Raw genomic sequence first — 21,824 nt, forward strand, 5'->3', positions numbered from 1 at the left:
CAGACAGGCCAGGTGAGGAGGCTGGAGCCACAGTGGTCAGACCAGATATGAGCTGCTATGAGTTGATTGACTGGTGGCTTTCCCCACGGTGTTCCTGTTGAGCTGCCCTGCCTCTGCTTCCCAGTGGCTGTGACATGGGTGGGTATGTGCCACCACACCTACATAATTCTCTCGTTTTAAAAAATCATATATATTTTTAGCATGTGTGTGTGTGGTGGGCACGTGTGCGTGTGATACATGCACATGTGGAGGACAGAGGACGGGCTGTGGGGGGTCGGTTCTTTCGTCCTTTCACCACGTAGGTCCGGAGGATTCAGCTCACAGAGTCAGGTTTGGTGGCAAGCACCTTTCCCATTGCACCGTGTTGTCGGCCCCCACTGTGTGGTTAAGGGTGCACTGCAGCAGTGGCCACAGTCGGGCCACTAGGATTCTTTGTGTGGCTGAGTGAGGACACCCACCTTCATCCGGAAGAAGGTGATGCTGGTGAGCAGGTCCACCGTGGACTTGAGGTCCTGCAGCCGTTCAGGGCTGCTGGCCGGGAAGTTGTTCTGTTGGCAGCAGGTGGGTAATGAGAGACTGGGGTCAGTGCCGCGTGGCGCATGGTGAGCACCTGACTGTCCCCCCACAGGGAAACAAGGGGCAGCAGCCTCAGGCCCACCAGCCTCTCACCCGGTACATCGACAGGTCAATCCGCAGAGAGTTGTGTAGCTGGTCCAGAAGCTTCACAAAGCGCTCTTTCTAAGTGGAAGACGGGAGTGAAGGCGGGCCTGGGGGATCTGCTGATGTCACTGAATACAGGCTGCTAAGCTGGTTGACTGCTCCCTAATCACTAAGCTTTGCCACCCAACCACACCTCATTTCTTTTTAGCTTTTTGGCAGAAGGTCTCTGTAGCCCAGGCTGGCCAGGACCTGGGGATCATCCCGCCTCAGCCTCCTGGGAGCTGAGATGACAGGTGTGTATATCACCATGCCTGTTTTACGTGTGGTGCGGATGGAACCCAGGACCTCATTTACCCAGCCCTCTGAGCTGGATAAATGCTCTACCCATTCTGAGCTTCAAATGCTCTACACATACTTTTTGGGGATAAGGAAGTTGGTTTTTTTGAGATAGGGTTTCTCTATGTAGCCCTGGCTATCCTAGAACTGTAGAGCAGGCTAGCCTTGAACTCAAAGATCCACCTGCCTTTGTCTCCTGAGTGTTGGGATTAATGGAGTGAACATCTGGCCACTCTACCCACTCATAATAGCTGATTCCATTCTACAGATGAGCAAACTGAGGCTCTGAGACAGGGAGACACTGGGACAGAGGTACACGAGATGCTACTATGGACCAAGAAAGTCTGTCCAGCCCTAGGCCCTGAGACTGACCCCGAAATTGGAGGCAGCGAAGCGGTCGGAGGCAGACACGTTGGTGGAGGCGGTGGTGTGTGCGTAGTAGGCGTTGATGTTGGCAAGCAGGGTGCTCATGACAGCAGGTACCCCAGGGCACATGTACTTGGAGGAGAGGCAGGCAAAGTGGCTGGTGGGCAGAAGTGGGGGGCACTGGGTCTGGGAACCAAGACTGTGGGGTCCCCAGAACTCCAAGACACCACCTGGGAGTCAGCCCCTCTTCCTGGGCTCTCTTCCCGCTGGCTCAGTCCTCTGAGTTCCTATATAATGCCTATGTCCTTTCTTCCATGATTTTGAATTTAAGTTTTTGAGACAGGGTCTCATGTAGCCCAAGATGGTTTCAGATCCAGTATGTAGTCAAGGATGGCCCTGAGCTCCAGATCCTTTGGCCTCAGCCTGAATGCTGATGTCTCAGGCGTGCACCCCTACCCCACTCCGCCCGCCTCTAGCTCTCCCTGGTTCTCTGGCCCCTACCTCCCAATAGCAGTATCCTGATAATCTCTGGGAATGTGGTACACCCCCCTCCCCAGATCTGCCAGTGTCCCCCGAGGCACCCGCCCACCCGATGTGCCCTCACGTCATGGCTTGGTAGATGGACTCAACACCATAGCGCATGGCAAACTCATCCACGATCTCCTGAGCCGTCTCATCGTAGTAAACCTTCCAGGCGTCATCGCCCTTGGCATCGGGGATCTTCACCACACCGTTGTTCTGCACGTCCGTCACGAAGTGGAACAGGTTCTACACCGGGTAGACATGGCATTGGGGATGGAGAAGAGGCTGGCCTCAGTCAACCTTCCAGACCCTCGCCATCATCCCCCACATCCCCCAGGTTCCACCTGTGCACTGACACCTGTCCTTAGCCACACACCCATTCACCCATCATCCGAGTCACCCACAAATCTTATCCATTCCTGTATTTCCATTTGTCCATCTGTCCACCTACCGATCTGTCTCCCCATCCGTCATTCACTTTTCCAAGTATCCAACTACCCACAAACCCACCCAAGACCATTTAACATTCTGTGCACTGTCACCTACTTGATCCCTGAGCCACACCCCAACTGCTCCTTAACTCTGCTGTTCTTATTCTTTACTCCTCCAGTTAGTAATCCATACACGAAGTCACACTCATTTGAGAAGCCCCACTTAGGGGCAGATTTCTCTGCAGAAGGCCATGCAGGAGCAGGAGAGCTCACTGGAGCCCAGTCACGAGTGCAGCCATGAAAGCTGGCCTGGAGGCCCACAAGAAGGGTCCCTGAAGCCGAGCCTTGATGCAGAAGTAGTGGTTTCTCAGGCAGAGGGGACAGTGTAAGGAACTGCACAGTGTGCAAGATGAAGGGTGTGGTGATGAAGGAACCAACCGTGTGCCTCGCGGCCCTGTCGGGCTCACCTCATGCAGACAGGTGTACTGGACGTGGTAGGGCGCCACCTTCTCCTCCCCTTTGATCTCCACACTGATGTGAAGCCGAATGGCCCCCGACACGGCGGACTTGTCTGTCCTCTTGTCTGTGGGTGGACATGAGGGGTCTCAGGGCAGCAGGTCTGCTTTAATACATAGAAGCTCTGCACTTCCTTGGCCCCAGGGTCTCTCCTGTGCTGCGTATCCTAGGTCATCCCTTTCTCTGACTTCAAGCCTCATTGAACCCTGCCCTCACTCACCCAGATTGTACCACACGTCCATCTCTCCGCTAAGCGTCCGCACCTCGATGATTGTCTGCCCTAGGAAGTCGTCAGACTCCCTCTTAAACCTTTGTTTTACACGGGATTTGATGTCATCATCTTCATCCCAGACACGCACCTTGATCCGGTCAGAAGAGTTGTGACATTCACTGTGTAGGGAGTCAGACCGAAGGGCAGGCATCAGGCAGCTGCCCTGTGTTCTGTTTCAGAGGCCCCTGGAAACTGACCCAGAAGCAAGGCTACCCTGGAACTTGGAACCCAGCCAGTCACTCACAAGTGGAAATTCTCTTCCCACACTGGATTGAGGTTCCCGTAGATGGTTTTCGTCCTTTTCTTCGTCTTCCCAACTTGGACAGTGACATAAGGGTCACTGGATCCTGTCTTGTCCTTGGCTTGCAAGCCCTGGGCACAGACCACTGAAAGACACACCACATAAATGTGCTTTCAAGATGGGGAACTTGCCAAAAGCAGTTACTAACTAGCACATGCCTCAGAAGACCTGTGACATGGGCCAGCCACAGCGACAGTCCAGCTAGTCTTTCTGGAGAATTGCCACAGGGCTCCCAAGCTGATGCATCTACCCTTCCCACATATCCATCTACTCACCTGTCTCTCAATCCTCCCATCCACACATTAAATTCTGCAGCTACCCAACCCATCAACTCATCCATCTACCCATCCACCATCCAGTCAGTCACCCACCTACCCACTGCGCATTCATCCACCCCTCTCTCCTATTTTCCCCTACCCTGCCATCCTGCCACCTACCCACCTATCCATCCAAGCTTTTATCCACTTGTCCTTCCACCCCTTCACCCATCAACCTATCCACCCACCCTTCCATTCACCCACTCCTCTCTCCTATCGTCCACCACCACCTTTCCACCCACCCAGACATCCTCCCTCATATCCAAGCCTCAGACCCCATCCATCCCCATCCATCCAGCTACCCACCCACTATCCAGCAACCCACTCACCCATCCATCCATTTATGCAGCACAGGTGAGACTACTACTCTCACATGCTATGTTATAAGCTACTTCCCTAAAGTCCACCTCAAACTGCAGCCCTCCCTCGGTTCCAAGCACCCCTCGGTTCTCTCCCTCGGGCTGTCTGCAAACGCGCACCCGTGATGCTAATTTTGGCAGACCACTTGGATGTGCCGTCCAGCACGCTCTGCTTGACAGCCTTCATCTGCTGTGTGTGTGCGCTCTTGGTGACCGCGAAGACCTCCTGGATAAGCTCGAAGATCTCAGGCTTGTTGCGCTCGCGGATCTTCATGCGGTCCTTCAGCACCATGATAATGTTCTGCGTGCGGTCTTCAGCGCCATGCTTGGAACTCTTCTCAGCCGCCCCTGCCGTTGTAGATGTACCTCGCTTTAGTGTCCATCCGCTAGCCTCCAACCCTCCAACCCAGGCCAGTCACCAAAGCGCCCTCCTCCTGGCTAAGCCTCGCCCTCCGAGGTGGCTCTGGATTGGCCACACCCATGATGTTCTTCTCACCCGGAATCTCCTTCCCTCCCAGAGCCCAGTCTCTTGAGACTCTACCGCCCCGAGTCTCCGCTCATCTCTAGGCCCCACCCTAGGCATTTCCCTGTCAGTCATACCCTAAACTTTCTGCCCACTGAGTCCTGCCCAGGCCTCACGGTGAGTCATGTCTACACAGAGTCTCCACGTACCTACAATCCTAGTGCCAATTGAAGGCACATCGTACTGAAATGCGCTCCTCAAAGCCACACCCTCTAGGACACACCCTGCACGAGGCCCCGTCCCCTTCAAGCCCTCTTTTCACTGACCTATCACCCTGTCTGAGCATGCTCACCCACAGCCTTCCTGCCAGGTGGGCATCCTTCCTCTCAAAGTCCCGCCCTGTTAGAGCATCAGCATATTGGGACTCAGTCTCTCAGTCCCCTCCCTTCCTGAGGACCTCATTTCTCTAAGGCAGGCAGAGTAGTAGGTCAGTCCGTCTCATCCGAAAGCCTCTGCGTAGACCAGCACCTGCTGCCTCTACCTCCTCAGCTCTTCTCCACTCCTGCGACCCCCATGGCCAGTCCCAGCTCATAAAATTCTCGACATTCCCAATGTTGCGGCCCCTTAATACCGTTCCTCATGTCGTGATGACCCGCAATCAATTATTTGGTTGCTACCTCACCACTGTAATTTTGCTACTGTTACGAATCATAATGCAAATATTCAGGATATCTGATATGAGATCCTCAAAGAGGTCGTGCCCCACAGGCTGAGAACCGCTTTGCAGAAACTCGGAGGAGACCTGTCCTTAAACTAAGCCCCGCCCACCTGTTGCCCAGCCTCTGGCTCATTAAACTAGTAGCATTCCCTTTTCACCGCCAGAAGAACCCTGAGCTATCCCAGCCAGCGATTAAGGGCTTTGCCACACCCTCAATTGCTAAACAGTTTTTCCACTCCCCCTCAGCTCACTCAGCCAAGCTGACCATGCAGCTCAGCCCTCCCGGCCAGTCCCACTCCAGCCTGATCCTTCCCCTCCCGTCTGGGGCCTCTACTTGCACCTCACGCTGCAGGCGGTCTGCCTGGTCCCGCCCACCGTCTCAGCCCCGCCCCTCGCTGCCTGGCCCCGCCCCTCACGCTGCAGGCAGTCCGCGTTGAGCAGGTCTTGGCACTTCTCGTGGCACTTAACCCCGCACTCGGTGCAGCGCATGCCCTGCCGCGCGATGCCCCACAGCAGCCCCTCGCACTCGTAGCAGTAGGTGGGCGTGGTGGCCGTCCACACCTCGAAGTTGTGAGGCGTAGTGCAGGAGATGGGGTAGATTAAGGCTTGCAGGGTCTTCTTGTAAACGTGATTTTTCTGCGGAGGAACAAGGGCCGCATGGGACGCGGGCATCCCGGACACCCCAGTTCCCCCTTGCTCCTCCAACGCCGCGGGGCCGCTTCCAGAGCCCCGCACTCACCAGCTCTTCATTGTTCAACGTACTGGAGGCCAAAGCCGAGGTGATGCCCGCCTTCCGCGACTGGACCAACGACTGTAGTGAGAAGGTCGCCAGTAAGTTCAGGCCACACAAGGGAGGTCGCAGTGCCGGGACTGGGGGGCTAGGTCAGAAGGAATCCTGGGGGGTGAATTTCCCACACCCCTAAGGTGGGACTTGGGAGACACCCACTGAGCAAAACTCAGCTAGGTCCTGGTGAATCAAGGTAGCTCCGAGCATGAGAACAACTGTTCTTCCCACCCATGAGCCTTCGCACTCACACAGGGGTGACAGCTGAAAGATCCCCCAACAAGCATGTCTGAGGAGAGACCCCCGATCACCATCACTCACCATAGCCTGAGGTCCAGGATGCATGAGGGTGGAAATCAGGGTACATTAGTCTCAATGACTGCCTGGGCAGTCCCCAGCCTCAGGGCCGCCCCGGGCAGTTGTACAGGTCGTACACTGCTCTCAGAAGTCCCACTCAGGGTGGGAGCATGGAGCTGCTCACCAGGTCGCTCACGAGGGGAATGGGCTTCCGCTTCCTGATGTCTGGCATGCTGTCAATGATGATAAGGCCACCACCAGGACTGCAAGACACAGAGGACACTGAGGGCTCAGACCTATGCTCCAGCCTTACACTCATCACTAGAGGTGCAGGCAGGACCCCTGAACTCCTCACGGGATGGGAATTCAACTCCAGCACTGGCCCCAAGCCTAGGAGTATGACCTTTATTTGAAATTCAGGCTCTCATATAGGTAAGTTGGCATAGACTAGTACCCTTAAAAACAAAAGAAAACAAAAACAAAAAAGACTGAGCCAGGTGATGGTAGCCCGTGCCTTTAATCACAACGGCAGAGGCAGAGGCAGAGGCAGAGGCAGAGGCAGAGGCAGAGGCAGAGGCAGAGGCAGAGGCAGAGGCAGAGGCAGAGGCAGAGGCAGAGGCAGAGGCAGAGGCAGAGGCAGAGGCAGAGGCAGAGGCAGAGGCAGAGGCAGAGGCAGAGGCAGAGGCAGAGGCAGAGGCAGAGGCAGAGGCAGAGGCAGAGGCAGAGGCAGAGGCAGAGGCAGAGGCAGAGGCAGAGGCAGAGGCAGAGGCAGAGGCAGAGGCAGAGGCAGAGGCAGAGGCAGAGGCAGAGGCAGAGGCAGAGGCAGAGGCAGAGGCAGAGGCAGAGGCAGAGGCAGAGGCAGAGGCAGAGGCAGAGGCAGAGGCAGAGGCAGAGGCAGAGGCAGAGGCAGAGGCAGAGGCAGAGGCAGAGGCAGAGGCAGAGGCAGATCTCTGTGAGTTTGAGGCCAGCCTGGTCTATAGAGTGAGTTCCAGGACAGTCAGGGCTACACAGAGAAACCTTGTTTTTTTTTTTTTTTTTTTTTTTGTTTTTTTGTTTTTTTGTTTTCTTTTTTCCCCGGAGACAGGGTTTCTCTGTGTAGTCCTGGCTGTCCTGGAACTCACTCTGTAGACCAGGCTGTCCTCGAACTCAGAAATCCGCCTGCCTCTGCCTCCCAGGTGCTGGGATTAAAGGCGTGCGCCACCACCACCTCCCGGCTGAAACCTTGTTTCAAAAATAATAAACAAATAAATAACAACAGACTATTTTCTCCTCTCAATATGTAATCCTCTTGACACTCCACCCCCTGTTTGAGCAACAGGTGTAAACCATCCATGATCTCTGGTTTTAAAATATTCCCCCTTAAGCAGGATGTTCTGCTCACCCGCCTTTGAACCATAGAGACTTGGACATCTCTCCTTCTCCTCGGGCCTGCAGGACAGACAGAAGACAGACACACTGGTTACCCCTCTATTCCCGAGGCAAGCTGTTCACTCCCTTCTGTCTCCCATGTGAGTGAGGAATCAGGAAAGCCAGGTCCTCTGTCTCCCTGTGTGCCCTTGGGCTTTTTGGACCCTAGCCTATAAAACTGGCTCCAAGAGGCAGACAGCTTCTCTGCCAGTCATACGTGTTCTGTCAGTCCTGAACACTTGACAGCATATCGCTTAGTCTTTCAGTCTTGTTGGAGACTGACTCTCTGTTTCTCTCTCTCTCTCTCTCTCTCTCTCTCTCTCTCTCTCTCTCTCTCTCTCACACACACACACACACACACACACACACACACACACACACACACACACACACACATCAGGTCTTGCTACATAATCCCTGCTGGCCTTGACCTGCAATCCTCCTCAGCCTCTCAAGTGCTGGGATGACTGCCCTGTGTCATCACATCCAGCTAAACATCTCTAATTTTTAAAATTGTTTCATTTATTTACATCCCAAATGTTGTCCCCCTTCCAGGTTCCCCCTCCAAGAGTTCTTCACACCATCCCCCTTCCCTTTGCTTCTGAGAGGGTGCTCCCTACCCCACCCCCTAAACATCCCTAACCTAACATTTTTATGATGATTATTTTATGTGTATGGATATTTTGTCTGCATTTGTATCTGGGCATCGTGTGTGCTCCAGGTTCCCACAGATGCCAGAAGAGGATGTTGGGTCCTTTGGATCTGGAGTTACAGGCAGTTCTGAGCTTCCATGTGGGTCCTCTGGAAGTGCAGTCAGTTCTCTTAACTGCTGAGCCATCTCTCCAGCCCCTTAAATCCTATTCTTAAATGGATAAGGAATGGTTTGGGATGTGTGTAGTGTGACATCGGAAGATCTAAGTGTTCTGCTTCCTGGTGCTCCTGCCCAGTTTGGATGGTCACCTGGACATCACATAGCTCTGTGCATACCCTGATTAAGGAGCCTTCACCCTGTCACTCTTCCTGCAGGTGGTGAGGACCTCTCTGCCAAATATCAATTCTAACACTGACCTCTGACCTCTCACTGCTGTCCTAACCTCTGACATTACAAGTGAGATTGATCCCTTACATGGCTTTTCCAGTCTCAGGCCTCCAATTCTGATCAGTACAGATTTGGAAAGTCCAGTTTCCATGGGGCCAGCATGTGGAGCCAGAGCATCCGAACAGGGCCAAGAGAATTGAAGCAGGAACCCTCAAATCTGTCTGCAAAGGGGCTATAGAGCTGTGTGTTTGTGGGTAGTGGGTGTGGTATTGGTGGGTGAGAGTAGGTGTGGTCTTTTGGGGTGTAGAAGGGCGTGGCCTGCTGCCTATGGGTAGGTGGTGAGCATGGGCTTATTGGGTAGGGGCGAAATGATGACTATGATATAACTGAGGAGGGAAAGGGTGTTGAATGTGGTCTTGCTGGCGGATGGGCTGATGGGCAGGTCTTGGTGGGCGTGGCCTCCGTGGTGGGCGTGGCCTGGACCGACTGTGTCACTCACCTCCTGCAGCTGCATGCGCACCTTGTTGAAGGCTCGCAACCAGTTGGCTTTGGCCCTGGACATGGCATCCTGCCCTTCCTGGCCCTCCTCATCCTCTCGAGATCTGAAACTAAGCCGGGGAAGGCAGGCAGAGGCTCAGAATGACTCTGTGGGATCCCAGCCTCCCGCTCCAGTCCTACCCACACAACGTGCTGCTATCAGAGGACCACAGAGCTCTCTGACTGGTGCCCTGCACCTCAGTTCCTCCAGATACCTCTCCTCAGACTTGGGGGGCTCGGCTTCCTGTGCACGCTCTACAGCTGCCTTCTCTTCAGGTGTGGTGGCTTTGGGGATCCCTTTGGTCACATCAGGGGCCTCTGTGGGTGCAGCTGAAACCTTGTCATCCTTCTGAGGTGCAGCTGTTGGGAGGCTGATCCGTTTGAACTCTTTGGGCTCAGCCACAGTGGTGTCCTCCTGCTGAGTATAGCTGGCCAGGTCATCAGGCACTTCCTCCTCCTCTTCCAACTCCTCTTCTTCCAACTCCTCTTCCTCCAACTCCTCCTCTTCCTCCAATTCCTCCTCCTCAGGCAGCTCCTCATCTTCCAGGTCCTCCAGGTCCTCCAAATCCTCATCGTCCTGGTCCCAGCGGGGTGAGTCCTTGTGATAGCTCACGGAGCTGTGACAGGAGTGATAAGAGTCGTGGTCCCTCTCGTCGTCCAGCTCCGAGCCCTGCAGGCTATGCTCATCTGGGTCGAAGTCCTCGCTCAGCTGTGAGCTGCCCTGGCTCAACTCCCCGGAGGAAGCATATCGGCTGCTGCCTGTGGGGCTGTGGAGAAACGGTCAGAGTTTGGCCATAACACCATTCCACACACGCACCATCATTCAGGATGTGCTCAACAAAGCCAGAGTGCCTACTTGTGCTCACTGTAGGCTACACGAAATGAGTGCATATTGTCTGCTTGATGCTGGAACATGGACCACACATCTGCTCATCATGGACTGAGCACCTTCTGGGGGCTCATCCTTTTCTGCTCCAGGAACACAGGACCACCTATCAGCTGCACATATGCTTACCATGGATTAAGCAGCCAGTGTGTATGTGTTAGGAACACAGGTCACTCGAACCAGGCACTTACTCGGCATGAATTAAGCCTCTATTGGGTACATGCTGCTATCCAGGCACCAAAAAGCACTGGCTTACCTGAGACACACACGGCCCCTTGCTCTAACTGGTACAGCTTCATCCATCTCGACAGTCTCAGCCTATGCACCCACTCTCCCTTTCCTGAAGCCCCTGACACACTGCCATGCCTGGTCATCCATTATAAGTTCCTAATGTTCAACCTAGATTATTCCAAACATAACCTGTCCCTGCCCATAGCCAAACCACCTTGTTTGTCAGTTTGGATGTCAACCAGGGGCGATGTGCACACACACCCCTAGTGGTGAGGTTTTGAACTGCACAGCAGGGCTGAACTGGCAGAGAGGGAACCAGCTCACGGCTGGAGTCCACCACCCCTGCTAACTAAGGGTAAGATTGGCTGTACCAAGGTTCTTCCCTACTGGCTTCCATAGGCTGGGTCTGAATCCATTCCAGTGAGTCCCCTGGCCCCTCTAACTCCCTGCCAGGGTTCCTGACCCTTGATGGAAACCTTCACCTTTGATGGGGAGATCCCAGCACCATGCTCCAAAAATCCCTCCATGATGTCCCTGTCCCCAACTGACCCCACAGCAGGTCCTGGTCCAGTCATGCCCTTTGCAGATGCATGAGCTAGCACTGGCCACAACAGGCAACTTGGGGATCAGGGTGGCGGTCTCAGCACACAGACTCTGCCACAGTCCACTGCTGCTCCTTAGACCTGTACAGCCAAGCTTAGGGGGCTTGCACTCTGTCCTACCATCTGCCCCTCCCAGAGATTGCCACAAGGCACCACCACAAGAACATGAGAGTACTTGCAGCTCAGTTGGCACAGGGCCTGAATAGCATGAATAGCTTTGGCTCCCATCCCTGCATGGCATAAACCAGGAGTGGTGCCTGTCATTGCTACAGTTGGTAGGAGAGGGAGGGAAGCACATGGAGCCAGAACATTTAAAATGGGCCTCATACATAGGGTGAGAGGTAGCAGCCAAGCCTTGCTTTTCTTTTCTTTTTTGAGACAGGGTCTCGTGTAGCCCAGGCTAGCCCACAACTCCCTACATAACTCGAAAAGGCTCTGGATGCTACAAGAAAGTCTCAGTGGGTGTAGAGCTTGCCACCAAGCCTGGTGACCTAAGTTCAAAGCCACAAAGCAGCGAGGGGTGGGGGAGGGGGGAAGCCAACAAGTTGTCTGCCTCCCTAACACAGGACATAATACACGTGCCTGTGCCCCCCAAACAAAACAAATATAACTTTAAAATGTAAATAGAAATGTTCTGTGAGATGAGCCCGTGCATTCCCGGCCACTCCCCAGCTCCACAGCCACCTGAGCGCCCGCGGCTCAGAGAACTCCTCATAGCTGTGCATGGAGTCGCTGTAGGACTCCCGGGACCCCAGAGGGGGCGGCCGCACGGAGTACTGGTGCACGGAGGCATTAGGCTGTGAAGTCGTGTAGTAGGGCGGTGGGATGCTGTTGCTGGTCTCACTTCTATAGTCACTGTCCCGGTCATCCACCGCACTGTCGGGGTCGTCATCTGCAGGAAAGAGGAGGGAGAGGAAGGGTGAAGACTGTAGAGCACACAGTGGGTCTAAACCAGTCTCCCTCTGCTACCACAGCGTTGACAGAGGCTCTAGCAGAGGACAGAAGGAAGCTTCCGGTGTGCCAGCTGTGCGGCTTGGGAGGACAGGGACCCAGCTGTGCCGCCTGGGAGGACGGTGATCCACCGTCTGGGGTAAGGCCAGTACTGAGAAGCGGACTCTGGTCGCACCGAGCCGCTCGCGCTCACTTCCTAGCAGAGCGCGCCCTCTGGCGGCCCCTGAACAAAAGTCAATCAGGACCGTTTGCTGCGCTCACCGCAGCACCTAGATCCAACTGGTTATCTGGCTTTTGTTTTTGGCTAAAGCTCCGTACAGGAAAGCCACCCCAATTGGAGTCCCTGTTTATGATTATATTATGCCGGACGTGGTGGAGCACGCCTTTAATCCAGCACTTGGGAGTCAGAGGTAGGTGGATGTCTATGAGTTTGAGGCCAGCCTATCCCCACAGTAAATTCCAGAACAGCCAGGGCTACACAGAAAAACCCTGCCTAGAAAACAAATTATATTACATGTATTCATTGTAGGAGCACATGAGACACAGCATGTATATGGAAGCCAGAAAAAACATTGCAGGAATCGGCTCTCGACTTCTGCTGTGACCCAACATACAGGGTTGCTTTTGGTTTTGGTTTTGCGGTTTTTTTGTTGTTTTGTTTTGTTTTTTGTTTGTTTGGTTTTTTTTTTTTTTTTTTTTTTTTTTTTTTTGCCTCAAACTCAGAAATCCGCCTGCCTCTGCCTCCCAAGTGCTGGGACTAAAGGCGTGTGCCACCACTGCCCGGCAACATACAGTTTTTGACCAAACTGTCTACTGTCTACCACTTTGATTTTGAGAGAATCATCTGCTTTGGGCCCCACTAGCTTCCCCTTGACTCAGCCACACCTTCAGCCAGACTGAGGCTTTAACTAAAAGTACCCCTGCTCTGCACAGCCGCACTGGAACCAAGGGCCTCATGTATGTTGGGCTAGCGTTAGGTTTGACAAGGTGTGGATGGCTCAGGGAACTGGGGATCCCTCAAGGCCATGGCCCTGGTTGCTGTTGACGACCAGGCCCCACTCTCCTGCACTGGTGTGACATGAGGCCACTTCCAGAGTGGTGACAGGAGAGCAGAGATGGGGACGTGGGAGTGAGGTCACATATGGGGCCATGTAATGAGGGGCCTTGGGGTCCCCAAGACGCCCACTTCCCTGAGAGCTTGTTACTTACTCTGTTCTCCCCAGCCAAAGTAATTCCAGTTGCCTAGGACGGAACAGGCACAATGAGCCTCGGCTGCCCTCTGCACCCCAGCCTCCCCCCCCCCCTGGCCCCTCGCAAGGCAGGCAGGCTTCCGACTGTCCCCCAGGGCAGCACCTTTCCAAGTCCCCGTATTATCTCCAGCATAGGAATTTTAAAAAGCAAAACAAAACAAAAGACAAACCACCAACCAACCAACCAAACAAAAACCCCACAGGGGCTGTGCCTCCCCCTCCTCCTCTTGACGTGAGGATCTGAGATAGAGTCTCTCACAGGCTCCTGTGCACCCCAACCAGGCTGGACCACACTGGGCTGTGAGCCACTTCAGTGACTGACAGGAACAGTGCAGCCTAGCTCAGCAGCGGCTCACTGCTGCTCTGAAACCTGAGGCAGAAGGATGCTGGAGCCCAGGAGTTCTGGTCAGGCTGGGTCACACAGGAGCCAAAGTGTCCCTAAGACAGCGGTGGCTGATGTGTGGGACGAGGTCCCTCAGCCCTGGACTCCACGCCTGGCTTGGCCCTGGCTGTCACTTTCTCAGGCCACCCAGGCAGCTGCTGGGACACAGCAAAGCAGGAATTGCACACCAGACTTGGCTGCTGGACAGAGCAGAGCGGGAGTGGGCAGGCGGGAGCGGGCAGGCGGCACTCACAGCACTGGCTGCTGGGCACCGGCAGTGGCTTGTCCTGCTGGTCCTGGAAGGAGTACTGGGGAGGGGACAGTGTGTCAGGAACAGTGGACACAGCTCACTCTGGTAAGCCCCACTACACCTGACTTTGTGCAGCCATGGAGCAGGACAGAGAAGGCGACCAGAGGAACAGCCAGGCAGCCCTTTACTGTGTCCCTCCCCCAGCCCCTAAGAACACCGCGTGGGTCTGAGCTGTGGGTTGGGACACTCTGAGCACAGAAGGGAGAGGGGAGAGCCGCCTAAGGCTGGGCTGGCAGGGAAGATGGGGCATTTCATGTCTCCATGTGTCCCTTGAGAGGTTGGGTCAGGAAGCTCACCTGGAGACGACTCACCTCATCCTGGTCACGCATGGCATTCAGCTGCTCCAGCTTCTTGGCCCAGTAGCGTGCCTCCTCTTCAGGGATGTCTGCAAGCAGAACATCCATGTCCTGGGCTCTGGGGACCCCTGGCCTCCCTCCCTTGGGCCCTGGTTCATTGATGTGGGGAACCCCAGGAATGGATGGAGATGGAGGAACAGGAAGCCAGGAGCTCTGGGAGGGATTGTGAGGACCTTAAAGGCCATGGCCTCCCCAGCTCAGTCCCCACGTGGGGGCGCTGTGGCCTTGGCCACACACCCTGGTACTCACCCAAAGGCAGCTCAAAGTGAGCGTCCAGGAGAATACGATGGAAGGTGGGGTCCTTGGTCCCACAGATCTCACTGTCCGCCATGATGGCCTGAGAGTCCAGTGTGAGCCACTCTCCCGGACCCTCCTGGGCATGGGCGAAGGCACAGGATGGGGGCAGGGCCCCAGGGAAGGGCAGGGCCCAAACACTGGCTGCACACTAGCCTCTCTTGAGGTAGCCTTCTGCTCCCCCTCACCTGACAGCAAAGGTTAGACCCCACTTCCCAGGTGAGGGATTTTGCAGTTGTGGCTGTAGACAGTAGCCCCATTTCCTGGCCACCCTCAGGAAGCTGCTCAAAGGAGTGAGACCCCAACACTGCTCAGGAAAACAAACACTGTGACCAAGTGGGGTCTTTCTGACTCATGGTTTGGTTTCTTTACTCATACAATGACAATCTTCCATGGACAACACTGGCTGCTCCCATGGGACTCAGGCTATAGTCACACCGAGCCACTGAGAAGATCCTGGGTCCCCTTCAAGCTATGTCTGGCTCTGGTTCTCATGGCTGCTGCATCTGCTCCCTCCTTTCCTTCAGTGATTTATGATAAATAATAAGCACAAGCTGTTGCCTTGTCAAAACCTGGGCCACCCTGGGTGCTGTTAGTCCCCAGGAGCTCCTGGTCACCAGCCTGGCTTCAGAGGAGCCCACAGTCCTGGGACAGACAAGGCCCACAAAGAGCAGGCTGGGCCCTTAGCTGGCAATACATCCCTGGTGGGATTCTCTGGTGACCACTTTAAATCACTAGGTAGTGGCCCCAAACTGAGCATGTGGGTGGGGGTGGGGTGTAGTAGGTCTCACTTTCTTTAGACCACAAGCCCCTGGGCCTCTACCAGGCCCTCTTCTCTACCGGCAACTCACCTCATTGGACTGGCGGATGGTCCGCAGCGGAATCCACACGGTGCCCACCATCGTGTCCCAGATGAGACCCTTGTTCCACACCTCCACTGTCAGGCCCAGATCCAGGCGGTTGATCTCACTGTGTGCACAGCACAGGGGAATGGGAAGCAGAGAAGGCAGGCTCAGTGCACTGGCCTGAAGACACACAGCACACTGCAGTAGGAAGCCAGACCTGGAGGAGCCAGTGCCAAGGAAGGCAGCACACTGGTTCATTCTATGGAGGAGAAACTGAGGCCACAGAAGAGAGCATGTAGCTCAGACTATCGTAGGCAGCCAGAGTTGCATCTGGAAGGAAGGTAGCATCTCACCCTTCATTTCACCGGCCCTTCGTGGGGTCATGAGGCCCCAACAAGACTGGACAGGCGAGGAACACCCACTTCCCTGACAGTTCCCAACCATTCTCCTCTTGGGGTATAACTGGGGGTTCACTCCTGTAACATGTGACTTCTCTGGGCCTCCTTTTCCTCACCTATTAAATGAGACCCACTGTAGCAACCCTTCAGGGCATTGCGCATAGTTGATTTAAAAGAATGAAAAAAAAAAATCACAAGATAGGGTGCAGCCCCGGTGGCTGGAGGTCAGAACAGATGCTCAGGAGACTGAGGCAGGAAGATCAGGCTTGAGGTCGGCTTCAGTGTTACAGTGAGGTCAGCCTGGGTACTTGAGACCCTGTCTTAGAAATAAATAAGACTAACAGAGGCACTGTTTTGTCTGTAAATGTGGATGGTGTGGCCTGCCAGGCTGGGGGCTGACGGAGGTATAGTTCTTCAGAGACTAGTATTTGTTGTGCACTCCCCGCCGGATTGATTCCTATGTAGTGTACCCTCGGAGGTCACGTGGGCTCCCCCGCCCCCGCCCCCGCCCCCTTACTGCAGAGGAGCTGAACAAGGCAGGAGTGATGAACCCCTCCGCGGTGAAATGTGCAAAGAAGGAGCCAGGAGGTAGCAGCTTGGCAGCTGGTCAGGGAAGGCGTCCTGGAGGGGGCGGCCTGCTGCGGGGGAGGTGGGGGTGCAAAGGCTGAGAGGACGGAACTGAGGGAGCTGCTGGGTGACATTGAGGTGGCCAGGAGGAGAGCACCCTACAGGGAGTAAAGGGGAGGGCGGAGGAGCAGGGCTTGGGATGGGTTAGAGGGGCCGGAAGTGTGGTGGCTGTGGCATGTGGGCACGGGAGGCGGGGCCTGGCTGGCTGAGAATGGCTTTCTCAGGTGGGAGTGTCGGGAAGAAGGAAGAGGGGCCCGGAGGCAGGTGAAGGGCCTGGGCTTGTAGTGTGGTCAGAAGGAAGACGGGGGAAAGGGTCTGGGCGAGCGGTGTGGGGGTGTGTGGGAGGAGCCAGCTACCTAGCAGGACTATTGTGGGTGGGGTTTCGTAGGTCAAGTGTGGGCAGAGCCTTCAGTAGGATGGCCTGAAGAGGGCAGTCGGAGCCTGCAGTGGGCGTGGTTATGGGCGGGGTTTTCTGGTGAAAGAGGTTGCTTACGGGGGCGTGTTTATGTGGGCGGAGCTTGTCGGGGCTTACGGGGACATTGTGTGGGCGGGGCAGTGGTGGACCAGACTTTTCAGCTGCTGAAGGGTTTTTGTGTGCGGGGGGCTTCTTGCTGAAGGGGTCCTTATTGGGCGGACCTTGTGGGGGGTCTGTGGTGGGTGTGTCAGGTGCGTCTGCTGTGGGCGTGGTTCCCAGTGGCTTGGCCCGGGAGGGCGGGGCTGCACACTCACAACATGAAGTCCTGCTCCCAGCTGGGCTGGCTGCCGCGTACAGCTATGGTAGTGCTCTTCACGTTCTGCACCTTCAGCGTCACGTATGTGTTGAACTTCTCTGCAGCGGGAGAGTGGGGCAATGGCCGGCTGTCCCCTCCTGGGTCCGTATGCTCACCTCAACCCGGAGGGTGGACCCGCAGACCCCAGTCCCAGAACCGTCATTTATCACCCATTCTTAAAATTACACGGGGGGGGGGGGAATGGAGGCCAAGTCTAAAGGGTTTGGTTTTCATCTGGGAAGACCGACAGGAGGGACTAACAGGCTATGTAGGAGATGGTGAGTTCAAGGCCAGCCTCAGCTACAGAATGAGTTCCAAGCTAGCCTAGCCAGCTTAGGGAAACCCTATCTTAAAATATACAGACAGTTGGGGCTAGGGCTGGAGTTTGGTGCGGGCCTGTGCAAGCCTGGGGTTCCGCCTGGGTCTCGGGCGCTCCCTGGCCCTGGGTCCTCTCCAGGAGGACCTCTGACCTGGTTGGGGGACAAAGCTCACTCCTAAGATGAACTTGCTCTTTGCATGTCAGCAGCTGCCAAAGTCCTTTTCAGGCCAAGGAGACCAGACAAGCAGACAGAACCACAGTTGACAGTTGACGGGGACAGTACAGGACAGTTAGGACAGGATACTTACCTTGGGCACCGTCAAACTTGGCTTTTTTGACTGTGAAGAGACAGAGATGGAGAGAGCCAGGAGAGTTGTGGGGATGAGAGAGAGAGAGAGGGAGAGAGAGGGAGATGCAGAGGTGGAGACACAGAGAGACATGGGAAAAGAGACATAAGAGAGAGAGATGGAGGGAGGATTAAGAAGAGGTATCAGAGGCAGAGAGGAGGAGGAAGAGAGAAGAGGCCATCAGACCCAGAGCAGAAGGCATCTGGCCCATGGGCACAACCCTCCCCTTTCTTCGGCCTCCCTGTGAGCTCTTGACCCCAACTGAAACACAGCTGGAGTTGGGAAACTGGCAGGAGGCCTCCCCTGGCCTTCCAGGAGGACATGGACATATGGGTATGAGGGGACAATCCTGGGACCCTGACTTAGCTGTCACCTCACTCAGTCCAAAGCCTGGTGCAGGCAGAGCCTGTGGTCAGATGCACCTGTGCCTCCCTCTGTCCCTTCTTCAGCTTTCCAGCTGTCCTTTTACTTGCCTTCCTAGGTCTGTGTAGACAATACGCAAACCTGCGCACACCCAGATTATGGCGAGTAACATACTTGGAAAGCCAGTCAGCTCCCAGAGCTGGGGCGTCCCTGTCTCCCAGTCCGTGCTCCCAGAAGCCATCAGCACAGCTGGCTCCTGGGGACTGGGGACAGACCACGAGAGACAGTCTCGTACACATGATTGATTTTTACTTCACAAATACACACACACACACACACACACACACAGAGAGAGAGAGAGAGAGAGACTCTCTCACATGTGTTCTAGACCTTGAGGTTCTCAGTATCTGAGCTCCTATGCAATCACCCAGCCCTTGCTGAAAAACTCATTTTTAAAATGCCAATAACTGACTTCGTGCCTAGCACACAAGGGACTGTGGAGCGTGAATGGAGGAAGGAAAAGGCATTCAGCCGGACCTAGGGGAGGCTGGGCTACATCCCAGTGCTATGGGACCAGTGGATCTAAGTTCACTGTGCCCTCCACAGCTTCCCTGACCTCCAGGCTTCTGGCTCCTCCATCTCTGTCATGTCCCCCTTCTCCATGACCCTCAGCCTCTGTGCAGCCGGCCCTGTGACTGGAGGGTCTGGCAACCCAAGCCAGGCTCAGTCTGAGCTAGGACTCAGGAAACCCAGGACCTGAGTGAGGGAAATCTGTGCAGGGGAGGGCCTAGGAGGGGGGACAGCCACAGTGGGGAGGAGCCCCGAGGAGGGTGGTTAGGGGTAAGGTCTGCAGCAGAGCTTGGTGTGGAAGTTTCTGAGAGGGAAAGGGAGTCTGAGAGAAAGGTTGGATGTTCAGAAGAGGTGTGTCAGGTAGGTGTCTATGCAAGGAGTCCATGTGTCTGGGGCAGGGAAGGGTGTCTTGGAGCAGTGGATGTCAGAGGTGGGGGGTACCTGGGGAGGGGTGGATAACAGCTGGGGGAGGGAGAATGTAAGAGCAGGGCAGGGGGAGAGTGTCTGGGGAAGGATGTGTCAGAGCAGGGGAAGGGAGGGTGTGTAGTGGGGGAGAAATAGGGTTTCAGAACTGAGGGAGGGGGAGAGTGTCTGGGGGAGGGGTGTATTAGAGGAAGGGGAGGGTGTTTGGGGAGAGGGATAGGTTGTCAGAGCTGGGGGAGGGGGAGTATACTTGGGGGAGGGAGAGGATATTTGGGGGAAGACTGTGTCAGGGCACCGGGAGGAGGCCGGGAATCTGGGAGATGTAGGTCAGGGGTTCCGGGAAGCAAGTGTCTGGGGAGTAGAGGGTGGGGTCAGGCTAGTGCAACTGCCTCGTGCTTGCGTGCATGCGTGTGTGTGTGTGTGTGTGTGTGTGTGTGTGTCCCATCACGTCCCCAGTCACTGCCGCGTCATATCCCGCCACCTCCCAGTGCTGGGGTCAGCGGCAGCGGAAGCGCCTGGTCTGCTCAGCTATTTATAGCTCACCGAGGCCACTGGCGATTCAGGTTCTGGCACCTTTCATGGCCTCAGTTTCCCTGCCTCGGGGAGGCGGAACTGCCCCTCCCTTTGATTCCTTGTCACTGGCACTATTTTTATTCTCTGGCTGGCAGCCTCGGATACTCCGATCCGTTTTCTGACTAAAGATGCCTGTGTAGGGGAGACTTGTCCAGCTCCATAGGGCCAGGTGGGGACCTAACCACTAGGGAAACATCTGGAAGGGCACAGGGCGTACTAAGCAAGGCCACCGGACTGTCCAGACCTTTAGGGAGCCATGGATGGCAACAGTATCCGATGCTGGCTGTGGACTGAGCACCAGGGAGGGACAAAGCCGGGGCTGTCACCCTCCATTGCACAGAAACATGATGGAGACAGGAGGCAGCACAGACAGTCACAGGGGGAAGGTCCCTGTTGCTGGATAGTGTCAGGTGTAGGGCAGCTGGGGACTGCGTTTTGCAAGGGATTCTGGGAAAGGAGGAAGGAAACAGACCACGGAGGTCAGGCACCTCACAGAAGGACCCTGGCACAGTCTTCTTCACCAGCCCACAGCCACCCAGAGAGTCCTCCTCTCCTCCCTGCTGTGTGGCCCTAGGCAAGTGGATGAACCTCTCTGGGGCTCAGTTTTCCTCATATGTGTAATGAGGTTGCTATGATGGATGGGTAGGTTCAACTCTGGTACTATTCAAGTTTCAAGGCAAACTTAAACCCACACCCCAATACAGTCACACAAACTCTCTCTCTCTCTCTCTCTCTCTCTCTCTCTCTCTCTCTCTCTCTCTCTCTCTCTCTCTCTCTCTCTCTCGTGCTCTCTCCCTCCTCTGCTCATCCTATTAGTGAAATATTTATGAAACCTTTGAGACCTGCACTTGCCATCCCAGCACTCTAGAGGTTAAGGCAGGAAGATGAGTTCAGAGCCAGCCTCTTCTACCCAGTGAGGTGAGGAAATGGTGTGGGAGGTGCAACTGGAGGGAGTTCAGCCTTTAAGAATGTGCTCTCTCTCTCTCTCTCTCTCTCTCTCTCTCTCTCTCTCTCTCTCTCTCTTTTTCTGAGCTGAGGACTGATTCTTTTTTTCTTTCTTTGAAGACAGGGTTTCTCTGTATAGCCCTGGCTGTCCTGGAACTCACTCTGTAGACCAGGCTGGCCTCGAACTCACAGAGATCCACCTGCCTCTGCCTCCCAAGTGCTGGGATTAAGGTGTGCACCACTATGCCTGGCTAAAATATATATCTATATACTTTTTTTTTTTTAATGGAGGAAGGAGCTGGGAGCCAGCTGCCATGCAAGAAGTAAAACCTGAGTTCAGATACCCTAGAGAGCCCAACCCGATGCGTCTTCTGTAACCCCAGCTCTAGGGAAGCAGGGACAAGTGGATTCTGGGATCCACTGGCCAGCCAATCTGTGAGCTCAGTTTTAGTCAGAGAGTCTGTCTCAACCAAGTTGGTGATGCCTCAGCAGACTTCTTAGCAGAGGCTTGCCTCCAAGCCTAGTGACCTAGGCACCTGGGGTCTGCATAGTGGAGGGAAAGAGCAGACACCCAAAAATTGTTTTTTGTTTTTTTTTTTTTTTTTTTTTTTTTGACCTCCACATACCCACATACATGCCTTCTTGCAAAGTCAGGAGATCACAGGTTTAAGATGTATGCATTATATCTGTCTGTGAACAAGTGTGTTTTAGGAGGTGTGGTCAAGTATGTGCCTGTGTTGGGATGGGAAGGGAATCTTTCTTTCTACATTTTCTTCTGTATGTGTGATAGGGCTCATGTAGCCCAGGCTGGCCTCAACTCCTGAATCCTTGCCTCTGCCTCTCAAGTTCTGAGGTGATTGGCATGTGCTGACAGGTTTGGTATATGCAGTGCTGGGGGTGAAACACAGGCCTTCGTGCATCCTGTACCAACTGAGCTTCAAGCACTGTACAAGCCGAGCTATAAGCACTGTATGAACTGAGTTGCAAGCACTGTACCAACTGAGCTATGAGCACTGACCAGCTGAGCTCTGAGCACTGTAGCAAGCACTATGCACTGA

The 21,824-nt window shown here is 54.9% G+C and overlaps 1 protein-coding gene across 10 annotated transcripts in view; it reads right to left on the bottom strand.

Annotated features, from left to right (window-relative positions):
- Unc13a (unc-13 homolog A) overlaps positions 1-21,824 on the bottom strand; it is a 46,470-nt gene that overhangs the window by 22,989 nt on the left and 1,657 nt on the right. For 6 of the 10 annotated variants that reach the window (XM_076914424.1, XM_076914421.1, XM_076914420.1 and 3 more), the window contains exons 2-23: positions 17,854-17,883; positions 17,186-17,285; positions 15,438-15,555; positions 14,542-14,665; positions 14,233-14,321; positions 13,880-13,934; positions 13,204-13,236; positions 11,728-11,935; positions 9,540-10,091; positions 9,287-9,395; positions 7,723-7,769; positions 6,526-6,604; positions 6,000-6,071; positions 5,677-5,896; positions 4,200-4,427; positions 3,347-3,488; positions 3,052-3,221; positions 2,783-2,898; positions 1,967-2,130; positions 1,369-1,519; positions 670-738; positions 459-548 (exon numbers count right to left, since the gene is read on the bottom strand). In XM_076914424.1, the coding sequence (XP_076770539.1) occupies positions 459-548; positions 670-738; positions 1,369-1,519; positions 1,967-2,130; positions 2,783-2,898; positions 3,052-3,221; positions 3,347-3,488; positions 4,200-4,427; positions 5,677-5,896; positions 6,000-6,071; positions 6,526-6,604; positions 7,723-7,769; positions 9,287-9,395; positions 9,540-10,091; positions 11,728-11,935; positions 13,204-13,236; positions 13,880-13,934; positions 14,233-14,321; positions 14,542-14,665; positions 15,438-15,555; positions 17,186-17,285; positions 17,854-17,883 (2,966 nt within the window). The remainder of the gene's footprint in view (positions 1-458; positions 549-669; positions 739-1,368; positions 1,520-1,966; positions 2,131-2,782; positions 2,899-3,051; positions 3,222-3,346; positions 3,489-4,199; positions 4,428-5,676; positions 5,897-5,999; positions 6,072-6,525; positions 6,605-7,722; positions 7,770-9,286; positions 9,396-9,539; positions 10,092-11,727; positions 11,936-13,203; positions 13,237-13,879; positions 13,935-14,232; positions 14,322-14,541; positions 14,666-15,437; positions 15,556-17,185; positions 17,286-17,853; positions 17,884-21,824) is intronic. The other 4 variants (XM_076914425.1, XM_076914428.1, XM_076914422.1 and 1 more) reach the window with 1 other exon arrangement.

This window comes from Arvicanthis niloticus, chromosome 16 (assembly GCF_011762505.2).
Source record: "Arvicanthis niloticus isolate mArvNil1 chromosome 16, mArvNil1.pat.X, whole genome shotgun sequence".
Taxonomy (NCBI): domain Eukaryota; kingdom Metazoa; phylum Chordata; class Mammalia; order Rodentia; family Muridae; genus Arvicanthis; species Arvicanthis niloticus.